Source organism: Petromyzon marinus, chromosome 8 (assembly GCF_048934315.1).
Source record: "Petromyzon marinus isolate PM22_M1 ecotype Great Lakes invasive population chromosome 8, UKy_Petmar_22M1.pri1.0, whole genome shotgun sequence".
NCBI lineage: Eukaryota > Metazoa > Chordata > Hyperoartia > Petromyzontiformes > Petromyzontidae > Petromyzon > Petromyzon marinus.
The window spans coordinates 18,544,109-18,562,936 of record NC_133674.1 but is presented as its reverse complement, the minus strand read 5'-3'; the positions used below and the strand labels follow the sequence as shown (position 1 = coordinate 18,562,936).

At 46.9% G+C, this 18,828-nt stretch overlaps 1 protein-coding gene across 1 annotated transcript; it reads right to left on the bottom strand.

Annotated features, from left to right (window-relative positions):
* Positions 1 to 3: 3 nt before the first annotated feature.
* On the bottom strand, positions 4 to 16,401 carry TIMM23 (translocase of inner mitochondrial membrane 23). Its single transcript, XM_032950009.2, has 7 exons — positions 16,144 to 16,401; positions 11,433 to 11,491; positions 10,816 to 10,909; positions 8,887 to 8,971; positions 7,561 to 7,619; positions 4,496 to 4,606; positions 4 to 453 (listed from the first exon to the last, which is right to left on the bottom strand). The coding sequence occupies exons 1-7, from the start codon at positions 16,244 to 16,246 to the stop codon at positions 338 to 340; spliced, it is 627 nt and encodes a 208-aa protein (XP_032805900.1). The 5' UTR covers positions 16,247 to 16,401; the 3' UTR covers positions 4 to 337.
* Between the last annotated feature and the right edge of the window lie 2,427 nt (positions 16,402 to 18,828).

Genomic DNA, 18,828 nt, shown 5'->3' with positions numbered 1-18,828 from the left:
CCCTTTGTCATATACGTCTGTTTTATTTTACAATGAGACTTCGCTTACATGGAGACATTTTGTTGTGGCCAATTTACTCGACAAAGATTCAAAATATTGGAGGGGGGGGGGGGGAGAATGTAATTGTGATTAAAAGTTAAGTTGACCATAACTTATAGATTACAAACTGAGTGTGGGGTTATACAAAATCGAAACTTGTCTGAATGCCAAGGGGGGAAAAATTAAAAAACTTCCAGCACAAGACAAACATTGTTAAATAATCCACAGCATTGATGCCCGACCTCGGCTGATAGCAATTTGCTTTTGCGTATGTACACAAGATGTGTGTGTGGCGGAGTCAAATGGATTGTCTCCACATGGAACTCTTTATCCGGTCCCAGTTGTTGTAGAGGGCATAGAGACCAGACAGGGTTAACCCAGCCACTCCACCTTTCGCAACACCTCTGAGCCCACCTGCAAGGCAATGATGAACAAACAAACAAAAAAACTTTACGATTGTAGAGCGCCCATAACAAACGTCTCGCAGTGCAGAATTACACACGGTGCGGGAGGGACTGGGCAAGGGAAGGAGAGAAGGGAAGCGATCGTCAGTGTCCCCAAAGGCAATGGGTTGAAAGTTTTCAAGAAACCTTGAAAGCAGTGCGAGTGTGGGGGGGGGGGGGGGGTGGACAAGGCCGAGTTCCATCCCGAGTAGTGGATTACGTCTTTTTCTCAACTGGCATATGCCACCGCCACAAGCACACACGCTCCACCTTTTTTTAAGTCCCATCCTGTCCCCCACTGTGAGCTTTGATTTCATTATCCAGGTAACTTTTGAGTCGCTAAGCAACATCTGTAGTTTTTTTTTAAGTCTACCAAAATCCTTCAATCTTTCACATCTGATGTGCCAAATAGACACATTTTGTCTGGGTCGTCCTATTAATTAAGATGTCTCCTGAACCTGGTCTAGAATTTAACCAATCTCTCCATCCAATGCCACAAACCCACATTTCAACTTTCCGATCCTTCTGTTAAGTTGCAAATTCAGCCAATGCACCTACCTGATGACTGTCAATCACAGAAAGCTGCGCAGTGGGAGTGGGTCACGAGGACCGGAGTTGAGAAACTGGTTTAGGACGTGACTATAGACCCCCTGTACAGATTTTGCTAATCATTTAACACATGCCTGCGGAGGGGGCTGGTAGGACATTTTGAAGTAATTATGCACGGATATTTAAGCCAAACTTGTTAGAGTCGTGCGCAGAAGAAAGCAAAATGAAAAGTGAGCAGAATTATAAAACGACGCCAGAAAGTGCAGTGCAAAAGAGGTCGCACCAGAAAGTGCAGTGTTATAATCCCCTGCCTCCTGTGAATTAATCCCGGTTGGGCTTCCAGTCCACTACGTTTCCTACCAGTAAAACTGACATTGCAAGTGGCACGATGACCACATCCAACTGAAGATAAGGTTTTTACTGGCGGACTTGTAGCTCCTAGGAGCATCCCTGCAAATGAACAACTCGGCCACAATAAAGCAATACAACCTGAGTAAAACCACCCGCCCTTCACAATGTTTTGGTAAAAAGTGGTTTGAGGTGGGATTTTTTTATTGCAAGGTGAGCATTTTCAGATGCCATAAAGGAAAATATAGCCCCCTGACCAAATTACCTGGACCTCGCAAGCTTATGTTGAACTTATTTTGCACCGTACGTAGCCAACATCGTGAATTGGAGGTGCGGGGAAAGGACAACAAACTAAACACAAAAAAACAGTTAAAGAAATTAGATTTCAATCGAGATTTGAAAGTGCATAGTGCCCGTGGCTTCCTAATAGTGGAAAGAAGAGCGTTCCAGAAGGGCATCTCAAAGTGCGCGATGCCGCGAGGCAACTTTGCAAGATCGGACCGTGTCCGTCCGGTGCTTGCCGAGCTGCATTGGCTTAAGGTTTCCAAACGATTGCATTACAAGGTCGCACTCATTACACACAAAGTGCTTGCCACAAATGAACCACAATACCTTGCTGATCTCGTCAAGGAGCATGAACCATCACGCAAACTCCGGTCATCCTCGCAGCGGCTTTTGGCTAACCCTCGAAGATGGTCACCGCATTGCGTGCTTTCAGATGCACCGTCTGGAACGCTCTTCCTTCCGACATTAGGAAGCCACTGGAGCTATGCACTTTTAAATCTAGATTGAAAACTAATTTCTTTAGAACTGCTTTTTGTGTTTTATTTTTGTCCTCACCCCGCACCTCCGATTAGCATGGTTGCCTACGCATGGTGCGAAAGAATATCAACATACAACTCTGAGCGTGGCTAATGCTTGGATGAGCGATCATCAGGGGATGTGAGAGGCTGGTGGGGGGGCAGGGGAGGGGGGGGGATGTGATGCGAGCAACAGAAACCATTGGAGCAAAATCCACTGCGCTGCCGTGTCTCCTCCCCGCCTTCACAAACTCGCACTGAACAGGGCGACCCACGATAAAAACAACTCTGCCACAACAACCTGTACCGCATGGGGAGGGATCCTCATCCAGCAGTGGATTGACAAAGGGATATACATGGCTCGGAAACAAAACATAAAAAAAGTTTCAACCTTGGTATTAAAAATGGCAATAAGCATTGAGCCCTAAAAGTATGTCTGCGAAAACTCTGTGTCGTGAAGGTCAGTCTGCTCCATCAGCTGCTGGGGATTTGATGTTTTTGCCAACTCGGCAGTTTCAGACGCGGTGCAAAGGTTTACCGACGATGTCATCAGCACGTCAGTAAGTGCTGGGGCAGAGGTTGAAATCGGTGAACTAATGCAGAGGCCTGTGTTTACAAAACTTAAAACACAGGACTTGGGTATTTTCTCACCATTTTAAAACAGTTCACGTGGTTAAGTGGCTCAAGGCAAATTGTTCAAGTCAGAACAATGAGCTTAGCTGAGGGCCTTGCTATGAATCATTGCAGCCAATTGAAAAACAACTGAGTTCCTCGAGTGCATTGAGTTCATGGCCTCACCCCAATCACCGCCTGAAGGCTAAACTAAATTTTTTCCACATTCAGCCCAACTGTGAAAGCTAACATATAAACGAGGGGTTGGAGGGTTTTTCCCCTTTTTTTGGCAACAAAACTGAAACCTTTTTACGAGGAATCATGTGTGCATTAACCACAATACTTGTGGTCAAAATGCAAACAAAAAACACTGATAACATATGAATTGTCCTTGAGTTGTACGCATTTGGCGTCCTCTGGTCTAGCACCAATTGAGACGAGGCTCAAAAGAAAGCTGTCTCTGGTGTGAACCAATCAGTTTCAAGGACAATGCATATATTATCAGTGTTTTTTTGTTTGCATTTTTTCCACAAGTATTGTGGTTAATGCACACATGATTCCTTATAAAAAGGTTTCAGTTTTGTTGCCAGCAAAAAGGGGAAACACCCTATTATTATATTTTGGTACTGGCAAAGGAGGTCTAATGATAACGAGGGGTTGGACTTGAAACAATTCCGATTTCAATTCTGGTTTTGGATTTCAACAATGCAGATGTTTAAGGAAAATTATGGATCTTTGTTTAAATTTTAAGTGCTGACAACAGTGACGTCAACCCGATCCCATAGCTACGCCAGTTATGACGGGAAAAGTTCAGTCGTGACATCATCCAAGTCACATCGCCTCCAGTGGCGTCACAATTTCGCATCAATCCCAAGCGATCTTCTCTATCCCAAAGAAACATCAGAAATTTCGAATTTAGACCAGAGTTTTCGTATTTATCCGTAAGTCGGGAACACATCCCTCGTAATGACGGTTGACGGGAGGGGGGGGGGGGTGGCGGCCGAACCGACGACAGAAAGACGGCGTGTCGCGATTGGTCAACGAAGCCTGCCAACGCGACTCCGGGACCAGTGTCGATTCATTCAAGGGCGCTCTCACCTGGCGCTGTGCCGGCCGCGGGGATTCCGCACACATGTTCTTTGTCTTGCAGCATGACCAATATAGCGCGAGAGGAATTTGTAACACGCCAGAAAAACATTTTTTTCTCTTGCGGACAGATGACCCAATCCCTGCACTGGTATAGCTGGGCGGTGGTGGCTATGCACGTGGCCTGTAATCTAGCACTGTGGAGGCAAGGGGGTTGTTGGACCACCGCACAAATGACAAATGTTTCAATACTCCCTTCCCGTGGGCATCGAGGAGGTGCCATGCCCTGGCTTGCCAGGAGAATGCAATGAGGCAAATTGTGCACTAATATCACCTGTCCCTTCTGTATGGGATAGAGTGTTTCCCCCTTGCATGCGTGGGATTCCTCCAGGTGCTCCGGTTTCCTCAGACGTGTACAGACATCCACTAAGTGTCTGAAAACATCTTCATATATACAGAACTGCAGAGCAGTTGTTGGCACCGGTTTACCGCCTGGCAGGTTTTCCAGCTTGGTCTGTGGTTTCTCGGCGATTGTGAGATGCAATTTTCATGAACGACGCAAAAAAACAACAAATAATTACGATGTTTTTGTTGTTATTGTTGCAAATATGGACTTACTGGTGGACTTGTAAAGCATGCCCGTGAGCGATCCAGCCACCATCGTGTTGAGGTCATCCTCCGCTCCTCTCCCGTACTCGATCGCCACCCCAAAAGCACTGTACATCAGGGCTGCGGGGGACGGGAAGGAATTGTTACCGAAACGTCAAAAGTGATTTCCAGATCAAAATGAGCAGCGCGGACGATGCTCATCTCTGACTTGTAGCCATGAGCCACTGTGGAAATTCCCCCTGTACATGGGGTGAGTCAATAATCGAATCAATACGCATGGCTCGGGTGAGCCTCCCTAAAACACAAGTGCAATTGACTTCCCCACAAAGTGGTACTATTAGTATCGCACCCCAAAGGGAGTTAAAACCCAACCATGATTTGAAATTGCTCACTCTCTCCTGCTGAGCCACCTGACCACACCACGGCTGCATTCAAGAGGAAGGATATGTAACTGAAGTTTTTCAAAATGACGTTTCATACATCGCCGGAAAATATACGGTTGACATTTTTTCCAAGTTAACCAATTGCTTGAGATTTGAACAAGTTAAAAAAACTAAAACTCGAGTGCCATTCTTGCCAGACAAAGCTGTTGCACAACCGAGTTTCGTGGAAGCAAAGTGCAACTTTGAAGGAATATGAACCCTATTTTGTAGGGCTGTATACAAGTCTAGTACACCAACATGGTCGCAATAAAACGTTTTAAATGTCGAAGCTTGTATACATTCACATCAGTCATAACTGTGTGCGTCTCTGCACGTACGTTTTATGCAGACATAGACTGCGGAATTCTTACTTCAGCACAAATTGCCATCTTGAAATAGTCGCGTGACAATGCCAGTGGCATTGTCACGCGACAGCTGATGGATGAGCCCTTGCGTCATTAAGTCCTGAGAGTTATGAATGTGCTGTGCTACTTTCACAACGCTCATCTTTCATAATAAATTATTTAACAAGGAGCGAAACGGTGGAGAAGGAATGTCAGGAGGTTCGCTCTGCGACCTGTTTTCGGGTTGTTCGGCACGACGTCCGACATTTCGCTCCGCGGCCCCAGCAGCTCCTTCAGCAACTGACATTCGCTTGACCGACATGCACGGGAAACCGATACTCAGTTCGTGAAGAAGCTCCCAGCATTTTGCGCAAAACGTCGGACGTCGCGCCAGATACATCGTAGAGCCACGCAGCAGAAGCGACAAAACCTATGCAGTTGTAGAGCATCGTCCGGCGCTTTCAAATGAGCTTCTGCGGCCATCTGGAACGCTCTTCCTTCCGATATTAGGAAGCCACTGGAGCGATGGCACTTTTAAATCATCTGGATTGAAAAGTCGTTTCTTTATACAGTGAGGGAAAAAAGTATTTGATCCCCTGCTGATTTTGTACGTTTGCCCACTGACAAAGAAATGATCAGTCTATAATTTTAATGGTAGGTTTATTTGAACAGTGAGAGACAGGATAACAACAACAAAATTCAGAAAAACGCATGTCAATAATGTTATAAATTGATTTGCATTTTAATGAGGGAAATAAGTATTTGACCCCCTCTCAACCAGAAAGATTTCTGGCTCCCAGGTGTCTTTTATACAGGTAACGAGCTGAGATTAGGAGCACACTCTTAAAGGGAGTGCTCCTAATCTCAGCTTGTTACTTGTATAAAAGACACCTGGGAGCCAGAAGCAATCAATCAATCAGATTCCAAACTCTCCACCATGGCCAAGCCCAAAGAGCTCTCCAAGGATGTCAGGGATAATATTATAGACCTACACAAGGCTGGAATGGGCTACAAGACCATTGCGAAGCAGCTTGGTGAGGTGACAACAGTTGGTGCGATTATTTGCAAATGGAAGAAACACAAAAGAACTGTCAATCTCCCTCGGCCTGGGGCTTCATACAAGATCTCACCTCGTGGAGTTGCAATGATCATGAGAACGGTGAGGAATAAGCCCAGAACTACACGGGAGGATCTTGTCAATGATCTCAAGGCAGCTGGGATCATAGTCACCAAAAAAACAATCGGTAACACACTACGCCGTGAAGGAATGAAATCCTGCATTGCCCGCAAGGTCCCCCCCTGCTCAAGAAAGCACATATACATGCCCGTCTGAAGTTTGCCAATGAACATCTGAATGATTCAGAGGACAACTGGGTAAAAGTGTTGTGGTCAGATGAGACCAAAATGGAGCTCTTTGGCATCAACTCAACTCGCCGTGTTTGGAGGAGGAGGAATGCTGCCTATGACCCCAAGAACACCATCCCCACCGTCAAACATGGAGGTGGAAACATTATGCTTTGGGGGTGTTTTTCTGCTAAGGGGACAGGACAACTTCACCGCATTAAAGGGATGATGGACGGGGCCATGTACCATCAAATCTTGGGTGAGAACCTTCTTCCTTCAGCCAGGGCATTGAAAATGGGTCGTGGATGGGTATTCCAGCATGAGAATGACCCAAAACACACGGCCAAGGCAACAAAGGAGTGGCTCAAGAAGAAGCACATTAAGGTCCTGGAGTGGCCTAGCCAGTCTCCAGACCTTAATCCCATAGAAAATCTGTGGAGGCAGCCGAAGGTTCGAGTTGCCAAACGTCAGCCTCGAAACCTTAATGACTTGGAGAAGATCTGCAAAGAGGAGTGGGACAAAATCCCTCCTGAGATGTGTGCAAACCTGGTGGCCAACTACAAGAAACGTCTGACCTCTGTGATTGCCAACAACGGTTTTGCCACCAAATACTAAGTCATATTTTGCAAAGGGGTCAAATACTTATTTCCCTCATTAAAATGCAAATCAATTTATAACATTTTTGACATGCGTTTTTCTGGATTTTTTTGTTGTTATTCTGTCTCTCACTGTTCAAATAAACCTACCATTAAAATTATAGACTGATCATTTCTTTGTCAGTGGGCAAACGTACAAAATCAGCAGGGGATCAAATACGTTTTTCCCTCACTGTAACTGCTTTTTGTGTTTAGTTTGTTGTCACCCCCCCCGCACCTCCGATGAGCACAGTTGGCTATGTACAGTGCGAAAGAAGTTCAACATACACACATACATGTAAGAAGATTTGTCTAAATGCCAAACTTACCCACGGAGCCAAGTGTGTTGGCCCAAACAGCACCCTGCCGCGTGACCATATTGAGGATCCTGAAAATTGACATCGTGACTTAGAAAAAAATGCAGAACTACGCGAGATCACTATAGATACATAACGTAAGCTGTTTCTGGTGAAATGCGTACAGGCAGCAAATATCACAATCCAAGCCATGCATACACATTTTAAACAATAATAATAAACACATCTGTGCAAGCAAAAGACACAATACAATGTGTGTTTTTGATAGTCACTTAAAATTGTTTGGATGATAAACACAACACTTGAATGTCAGTTAAATGCACAACAATGCCATAAATTATAACTAAGGAGCATTTTTTCAAGCCACCACTGGATGCAACGGTTAGGGGAGTATATTTTCACACCATACTTCACCACGTTCACCTTGTTGGGGGTGGCCCAGGACAGGTTCAGATACAATTTGCCACTGATGTTGGCTGTTGTTGTAGATGATCAGCGCATAGCTTAGTAAGCGAACAGATCCATCACTAGTCCCCAATATGCAATCATGCGTATAAATAATGCTCATTTTGTGAGAGCTGTGGCTCAGGCGATAGCGCACTAGCTCTGATCCCTACCGATCTGAGTTCGATCCCCAGGCACAGCTAACATCAGTATCGAGCGACTTGTGAATCGGTCCGGAGGCATACTATCAGCAACCTGCACTTAACAGCACGGTGAAGGTAAATTTTAAAAAACCATGATCGACGTAGCTGGGTGGGAGGCCTTCATCCAGCAGTGGCTTAACATTAAATATGTTACTGAACATTAAATACAATGCTAATTCAAATATTAAAGAAATACTGTATCCCAAATGCAAAAAAAAAAACATAAAATGACCAATCATTTACATCGCAAAGAGGCTCATAAATTGTCTGTGTAGAGCCGCAAAAGCACTTGGCATGCACACGGACAAGGGGGGGAGGGATGCAACATCAGCAAATGTCGAAAGCCAACTTTAAAAACTTGCGAAAGCACGTTGCCATGTCAGGCAGGTTCGAACACCCACACTTATCACATTTCCTTTCAGTGAGCCAATCAAAACATTGTGCTTGTTGTTGGGGTACATTTTACAATCCTCAGCGTGATTGGCTAGCGCTATGAGCCAATAGAATTGATGTGGGTCATAAGCCAAGATGTTTTAAGTTTGTGTGATGTTTGAACCTTCAGAAGGAACTGATCATTGTGAGCAAAACGATGACTTTTGTTTTTCCGAGTGCAAAAACACACAAGTCATTGCATTTAGCATGAGTCAGGATACGTGCATCACGAAGACCGCTGTTATAAATTAATACTTACTGGACATTTCTTGGCTTTGCCCATTTCATGCCGTGCGTTTCTTTGAAGCCAAGCCTCAGACCATTCAGAGCTCCAAACGAGGCGCCTGCACAAGTTCATATGTGCAAAACAAACACACACACACGCAGAACTCAAGAAACGGTATGCTTATTTAAACACATTGCCACGGCTTAAAGTCCTATTCTGCATGCCCCAGGCGCTCTCTGGCGAAATCAGGGTTAGAGGTTTCTGGACAAGAGGACTTCACTGGAATTTAAATTACCGAGTTACATAACCATACAAACAGTGCCCGTGGCTTGACGTAAAAATGGGGGCAGTACGCCACCTGATGGTCGAGACGCGTAAAGAGAGCTCATCATAAAGTATTAAAGCTTTCGTGACTGCATAAAATTACTCATTGTTTTTTTCGGTAAAGTCACGTATGTAGAAATACAATAAAATTATATTAAAACAAAAAACAATCACGACGTTTCGATCACAACGCAAGCGATCTTCATCAGCTGTCAAGAACAAATCACGGAGGTAAATACAACAAAAAGATGAGAGACGAATTCAACAACTTCTTTGGTTCTTTCGGTAAAGTCACGTAAAATGAGAATAAAATAATAAATTGATAAAATAAAATAACACAATAATATTCTCACGACAAAACGCAGCTCAAAAAAGGGCACATCTTACACATAATTACAACGGTAACTTCCCCGTAGAATTGTGATAAGTTACCGTTGTAATTATGTGTTTTTTGAGCTTCCGTTTTGTATTTACATGAGGTGGTCATTTTTTGAGCTGCCAATTTTGTATTTACAAGAGGTGGTCCTTTTTTGAGCTGCCCCCTCTCTCTCTCTCTGCCTCCCTGTCCGTCTTTCCTCCCTCCTTACCTCTTGGTGGACTTGTATATGTATTTCTACTGACCGTGTACCTCATATTTTTCATTCTATCTATGCTGGTATGTGCAATCCAAAGGTTGAACACGAAATTTAACACTTCTGAAATTCGTGGTCCGCCAGGAAGTGTCTGTGTTGTTGGCCTGACTGGATGTGCTTCACATAATGTTTTTTCAGGTTTGTTGAATTCTCGTCTCTCATCTTTTTGTTGTATTTACCTCCGTGATTTGTTCTTGACACCTGATGAAGATCGCTTGCGTTGTGATCGAAACGTCGTGATTGTTTTTTGTTTTAATATAATTTTATTGTGTTTCTACATACGTGACTTTACCGAAAAAAAACAATGAGAGCTCATCATCTTCCACACAATGCAGCAGCGGGCCCTCAACAAGTGGGGACCGCGCCACCTGGCTGCGGCATGGATACCCTGCGGGAGAAATTTTGAATGCGCTCGCGTGGAACGTCAGCACCGCAATGGGAACTTAAAATCAATCGTGTGACGCCGCTTCCAGCACTTGGGAGCGAATCCTTGGACGTCGTGACGACCAACACACAGAACAACACTGCAACACATCGGAGTGTTATCACGCACCTGCACATAATTTGCCACAAATGAACCACAATATCTTGTTTATTTATCCTCATCAAGGAGCATACACCACCGCGCGAACTCCGATCATCTTCGCGGCGGCGGCCTTTGGCTGACCGTCGAACAAAGACGGTCGCCGCATCGCTTTCGGATGCGCTTCTGCGGCCGCCTGGAACGCTCTTCCTTCCGATATTAGTAAGCCACTGGAGCTTATGCACTTTTAAATCAACTAGATTTAAAACTAATGTCTTTAGAACTGCTTTTTGTATTTAGTCTGTTGTCCTTCCCCCACGCCTCTGATGAGCACGGTTGGCTACGTACGGTGCGAAAGAAGTTCAACATACAGACAAGACAGACATGCATATATTAAGACGCTACGAATGCAGACCGCCTAGCGCAGCATTGTATGCTACTGTGCCGTGGCGGTTTTATTCGCGACGATCGGTTCGGCGGTACCGGTGAGGCAGGCACTGCCGATGGTGAAGAAGGCGAGCTCAAAGCGGCCACGCTGCTTGTTGGCGCCCGTGGGAAGGATGAACTCATCCTGGTCCTGTGCAAGATTGAACGATCAGCGGACGGGCATCAACGGACAACGGGCTACCGCGATTAAAACCGCTCTCACCAAGAATCACGCACGCGTGCACTTGCACTAAACGGGGCTGTCTCCCAAAGTGATGCCGGACCATACGATGGGAGATACAAAGCCATCGAGTGTTCAGGTTGATTTTTGTTTAACCAGGTGAGAGAGAGCTCAAGAGTGCCAGGATAGGAGTCTCATTTGCAAGGGTGGCCTGGGTCACCAAAATTATGAAAGTAAAAAAAAAAAGTTTTAAAAAAGTGCAGCGATGAAGCAAATAGAAACCAGCACAAAAACAACTGTGGTCACGTGAGACATTCGTACAACACTGCACAGACGCAAATCAACGCTATGTGAGTACGTATGTTCAACTTCTCCCGCACCGTACGTAGCCAACCGTGCTAATCATAGGTGCAAAATGTGAAGTGATTAATGTCGCAAAGTCGGCTTGGGCCAGATGAACTCTCGACCGATAAGTGACGCACGCGGCCCTCACCTGCGTGAGGTAACGCGGGTCCACGTTCAGGTAGGGCGAGAGTGGGCTCATTCCAGACACTGCAGGTACAGGAGAGAGCAGAAAGAACAATACGGAATAAGCAATCTTTCATCCCCAACGAGATGGGCCCAGTGTGAACTTGCCTGCACCCCTTTAGAGGTCGCGTGAAGAACACCTACAGACATTGTTTGCTGGACGAAGGCCACCACCATGGCGGCACGTGGCGTTGCAGGGCATTTGGGTCGTTCGAGATAACCACTGGCACACGCACGCTGGAGTTGGCCGTGGCCAGGAATCTCGCCCGGGTTATCCGAGGACGTAAATGTTGCACGAATTTGGTGACATTACGACGTTGCTGCACTTTGAAAATCGCTGTCGCTTGAACCGCTTGTTTCGCTGATTGTGTATCGCCCTCTCGTGGTCAAAATGTGGACCTCCCCCCCCGCCACCCCTTCCACGGCAAAGGCTTTTATTGTGGCATCTTTGTTAAAATATTTGACGTAAAATGTATCCAAATTGTAGCCACGTTAATTGTCAAGGCGTCCGTTTGGCGGCTGTCTATGAGCAAACAACAGATACAACATGAATAACTGCAAGGCGTGTGTAGAGGTGGCGCTGCGCCGTGAATTTCAGAATGGTGTCATAGCATCATCACGCGGCGTGCGTTACACCGGGCAACCCCAGTTCGACTACGGGCCCACTGTCAACATCAGCGCCGAGTGATATTGTAAGCGGTCATTGGGGCCACCCTCTAGGTCGACTTGGCCCGAACTCGCCGCTGACGACAGCAGTGGCCGGGAAATGGAATATTGCGCTAACCACTGCGTCCACCGCTCCATCTGACCCCAACAAAGACACTCAAACCACACACACACACGTGAATGGTGAATGTACCCACCCACACACGTGTCTGGTGATTCCACCCACACACACACACACGTGTATGGTGAATCTACCTACCCACACACACGTGTATGGTGAATCTACCTACCCACACACACGTGTCTGGTGATTCTACCCACACACACACACGTGTATGGTGAATCTACCTACCCACACACACGTGTATGGTGAATCTACCCACACACACACACGTGTATGGTGAATCTACCCACCCACACACACGTGTATGGTGAATCTACCTACCCACACACACACGTGTATGGTGAATCTACCTACCCACACACACGTGTATGGTGAATCTACCCACACACACACACGTGTATGGTGAATCTACTCACCCACACACACGTGTCAGGTGACTCTACCTACCCACACACAGTGTATGGTGAATCTACCCCCACACACACACGTGTATGGTGAATCTACCCACACACACACGCGTATGGTGAATATACCCACCCACACACGTGTATGATGAATCTACCCACCCACACACGTGTATTGTGAATCTACCTACCCATACACACGTGTATGGTGAATCTACCCACACACACACGTGTATGGTGAATCTACCTACCCACACACACAGTGTATGGTGAATCTACCCACACACACACGTGTATGGTGAATATACCCACCCACACACGTGTATGATGAATCTACCCACCCACACACGTGTATGGTGAATCTACCCACACACACACGTGTATGGTGAATCAACCCACCCACACACATGTGTATGGTGAATCTACCTACCCACACACGTGTATGGTGAATCTACCCACACACACACGTGTATGGTGAATCTAGCTACCCACACACACGTGTCTGGTGATTCTACCTACCCACACACACACACACGTGTCTGGTGATTCTACCCACACACACACGTGTATGGTGATTCTACCCACACACACACACGTGTTTGGTTAATCTACCCACCCACACACACGTGTATGGTGAATCTACCTACCCACACACACGTGTATGGTGAATCGACCCACACACACACACACACGTGTCTGGTGATTCTACCCACACACACACACGTGTATGGTGATTCTACCCACACACACACACGTGTATGGTGATTCTACCTACCCACACACGTGTATGGTGAATCTACCTACCCACACACACGTGTATGGTGAATCTACCTACCCACACACACGTGTATGGTGAATCTACCTACCCACACACACGTGTATGGTGAATCTACCTACCCACACACACGTGGCTGGTGATTCTACCCACACACACATGTGTATGGTGAATCTACCTACCCACACACACGTGTCTGGTGAATCTACCTACCCACACACACGTGTATGGTGAATCTACCCACACACACACACACGTGCATGGTGAATCTACCCACACACACACGTGCATGGTGAATCTACCCACACACACAGTGTATGGTGAATCTACCCACACACACACGTGTCTGGTGATTCTACCCACACACACACACGTGTATGGTGAATCTACCCACACACACATACACACGTGTATGGTGATTCTACCCACACACACACGTGTATGGTGAATCTACCCACCCACACACACGTGTACGGTGAATCTACCCACACACACGTGTATGGTGAATCTACCCATCCACACACGTGTATGGTGAATCTACCTACCCACACACACACGTGTATGTTGAATCTACCCACACATACACACGTGTATGGTGAATCTACCCACACACACACGTGTATGGTGAATCTACCCACACACACACACGTGTATGGTGAATCTACCCACACACACACACACGTGTATGGTGAATCTACCCACACACACACGTGTATGGTGAATCTACCTACCCACCCACACACAAGTGTATGGTGAATCTACCCACACACACACACGTGTATGGTGAATCTACCCACCCACACACACGTGTATGGTGAATCTACCCACCCACACACACGTGTATGGTGAATCTACCCACACACGTGTCTGGTGATTCTACCTACCCACACACACAGTGTATGGTGAATCTACCAACACACACACAGTGTATGGTGATTCTACCCACACACACACACGTGTATGGTGAATCTACCTACCCACACACACGTGTATGGTGAATCTACCCACACACACGTGTATGGTGAATCTACCCACCCACACACACGTGTATGGTGAATCTACACACACACACACGTGTATGGTGAATCTACCTACCCACACCCACACGTGTATGGTGAATCTACCCACACACACACAGTGTATGGTGAATCTACCCACACACACACACACGTGTAAGGTGAATCTACCAACACACACGTGTATGGTGAATCTAACTACCCACACACACACGTGTATGGTGAATCTACCTACCCACACACACGTGTCTGGTGATTCTACTCACACACACGTGTATGGTGAATCTACCCACCCACACACGTGTATGGTGAATCTACCCACCCACACACGTGTATGGTGAATCTACCCACCCACACACACACGTGTATGGTGAATCTACCCACACACACACACACACGTGTCTGGTGAATCTACCCACACACACACGTGTATGGTGAATCTACCCACACACAGACGTGTATGGTGAATCTACACACACACGTGTATGGTGATCTACCCACACACATACACGTGTATGGTGAATCTACCCACACACACACAGTGTATGGTGAATCTACCTACCCACACACACGTGTCTGGTGAATCTACCCACACACACACACACACGTGTATGGTGAATCTACCTACCCACACACACAGTGTATGGTGAATCTACCTACCCACACACACGTGTATGGTGAATCTACCCACACACACGTGTATGGTGAATCTACCTACCCACACACACACAGTGTGTCTTCACCGACTCAGCATTCGTGTTCCACAAAACTCCATAAACGCTGACGCACGTGTCAATGTACAGTACATGTAACACACACGTGCCTGGTTAATCTATTTGTGCGCAGTATACACACACACATGTATATACACATACACACGTGTGTGTGTAAACAATATTCAGCGGCAATACACACCAATACACACGTGTACAATTGTACAAAACGTATACCACTGTACGGACGCATGTCAATGTACAGTACGCGCAACATAGTCACGTGTCGGGAGAATTTACAAAAGACTAAGATCCCCCGTATAGCTTAAACATCATTTAGGGGCAAGTGCTGTTAGCGAGCACCTATTAAGGCCGGCACGGCACACGAGGGGGTGGGCGACCAACGCCAGGCCCGGCCGCCTTTGTTTCCCTAGTGACAATGTTTACACATCGCACCAGGTACTCACTTGAGGCTGAGTCGACCTAGTGGAGGCCCAGGACCGGTTCACATAATCGTCACTGGTGTTGGCCGTGAGTGGGAATCGAACCCGGGTCGCCAGGTTCATAGCGCAGCGTAGCGCTAACCACTGCACTACCATCACCAACCACACCATCACCACAGCCCTCCTACAAACTAAAACCTTACTCACTGACACCACCCAAGGAGGTCAGAATAACGAGGTCCCCGTCGTGCATGCGTGGTGGTGGTGTGGTGTCGGTGTGGTGGTGGTGGTGTCGGTGTGGTGGTGGTGTCGGTGTGGTGGTGGTGTCGGCGTGGTGGTGGTGTCGGTGTGGTGGTGGTGTCGGCGTGGTGGTGGTGTCGGCGTGGTGGTGGTGGTGTCGGCGTGGTGGTGGTGGTGGTGTCGGCGTGGTGGTGGTGGTGTCGGCGTGGTGGTGGTGTCGGCGTGGTGGTGGTGGTGTCGGCGTGGTGGTGGTGGTGTCGGCGTGGTTGGGCCTAGGCCTCCCTTCTCAACTCACGAGGCAGTTGGATGCCGGCATCGGGAGCCGGGTAATCTCCTGGCGGGCCCGAAACGCCTCCGCCGAAGAGGCCGAAGTTCTTGTTGCCCGAGCCCCCGTCCATTGGGAAATTTGGCGAATGTCAAACAACAACAACAGCAGCAGCAGCACAACAAATCCTGGCACAACGCGGCCAGCGAGCGTCGTTGGGTTGCAAGGGCAAGCGAGGGCGTGCGCCGCACGTGTCGGGTCGCGCGCTGACGTCACCCCGACGTGCTCCGTGACATCACCGCGCGCGCGCGGTGACGTCATACGCAGGCAACGGCGTCAAGTTGAACGCGTTCGGTTTTTTTCGCGGTTCCCCAAAATATTCGTAGCTGAAAGGAAAAACATCACACTAATAATAGCGATAGGTGTTTAGCCATCCTGGCAATCCAAACAGAAGGTGTTAAGATGTTGAAACGCCAAACGGAAACATTTTTTTTTCAAGGGATCAAGTCCTGCATTTACAATACCACGCGACTCGCGGTGAACTACACGCAAACAAAAAACATGCCCTGATAATTATGAATGGCATTGTCTTTGAAAGTGACTGGTCTACAGACAGTAAGTAGCCTTCTGTAGGACCTCGTCTCAACCAGTGTTAGACCAGAGAACACAAGATCCACACCGCTGTCAACCCCGCACGGTTTACCCCGTATTCTTGTGCAGGGAAATTGAGTTTTTAGATCCATAACGGCGTACAAGCCGTTTCATATTGACAACAAAAATGTGTTTGTGTTTCTCCCTTGTGATGGGACTTTGTAGGATGAACGTTGAGATGTGTAAGGGCCACGGGGTGATCAATACGGTCTGAATTGGTCTGTGATAAGGTATGGCACTGATAAGGGGGTTGACAGGTTTGAATATCATCCATAATCAAGTTTCGTTTTTAAGTTAGATCGCGTCAATTTAAACGCGTAAGTTAAACGCGCGCACCACCCGACACGGCCAATTAGGTAAGGTTTGTTAACGTAATCAAAACGTGCCAATTAGTTACGACTTCGGCACACCGGTTTGTTTAGAAAATAAAACCACACAACATTTACAAGCCTGAAATGTGAGAATCAGAATCTTTATTTAGACTGGAGGAATCCGATGAGCTATGAAGCTCTTTCTCCACAGACGTCCAGTCGAGGCCATAATACAGCAGTGGATTGACCATGACTGACAATGAACGGAGTTAATTGTTATGTACTGTATGACAAACGTGGTCATTTTGAGTAATTTGTTTACCTTTCCTGTACTTTGAACTCACATCGTGTTTCCGTGTTGTTTGCTGTCGTAACCTTCTCACCCGCACCTGCTGGACCTCTGAGAAAAAGAGCTTTATAGCTCATCGGATTCTTCCTGCAGTATAAACACAGCTTCTCACTCTGAACTCCATGCAATTTAGAAAATATCCACTGGGAGGCAATGATGACAGTATATTAGACACGTGTGTCCCCCCCCTCCTCCTCGATGTCTCTCTACTTAACACGCAGAACTTGCAAAGCAATTTGGAAGAAAACTAATTCTGCAAAACACAATCCGATCTTGATAACGAGAGCTCGCTGTGTGTGTGTGAGCGAGAGACGTTTCGCAACACGGGCTATTAAAGATCAAACTTCGTAGGGCCGCCCGCTAGGAGAGGCTTCAAACACGGCGCTCTCGGAAGCTGTCACAAGATTCGGCAAAAAAGTCGCATTCCCCTGGGATATACAGCGGCAAAAGCGCCATTCTATGCGGATTCTTTTTTGTTAAAGACGACCATTAAAGAACGGACACAATGGCCACGAACGAAGACGTCAAGCGGATATCAACAAACGGCCACAATCAAAGTTGCATCAGATAGGAAGGGTGTGTGACACGTTTCTTAAATTGGGCGAGGATATTATTGCAAGAGCTCGGGCGTTGGGGACAGAGACGACGGTGGGGTGGAATTCTAAAGAGGAAGCAGTGTTGGGGAAGACGCAGAAAATAAGAAGCGTTGTGATCGGACAGTGTGGTGGGTTGCACAGAGTATATCTGTGATGACAGTCAGACAACAGTCCTCAATAGGTGTGGGGCAATAATGAGTTTAGTTCACGGGAACAGTGACCATGGTATAGTAGCGATAGAAGAGTGATAGGAATGCGACTGACTGCCAGTGAATAAGTGATTAGCAGAATGGATGAAGTCAAAGATGGATCATTGTACCCAGCTCATGATGGTGATAATGTTCATCATAATAAGAAAGTGGATAGTGATGCAGACATTCACTGCCGATAAGCATCAATATCATAAATCTTCATCATTTCCAGTGCTTGATTTCGGCCGGAACAGTCGTCAGGAGCGCTGTTCCGGAAATTATTTTGGCACCCAGCCACTTCCATCTCCTCCCTCGTCCTATTTGACCTCACATCAGCCTGTTCATATGACGAGAAGAATAGAGGTCAAATAATTTATATAATGATATATGGTAGTGGTAGTGCCTTACGCCAATCATCCCTACCCCAAATCAGCAAAGTAGCGGTCTGGAAATATCGACGAAGAAGCTTAAGCTCTGACTTCCCGGCGATTGTGCTAGCCTTCACAGCATCCTTACGGCCCGCACGGCGTGGGGGAGACCCTCATCACGATGATGTTGATGGCCATTGTCAGTTGTCTGCCTCGGACCGGCTTCCTCCCACAAGGGGGAGACACAGC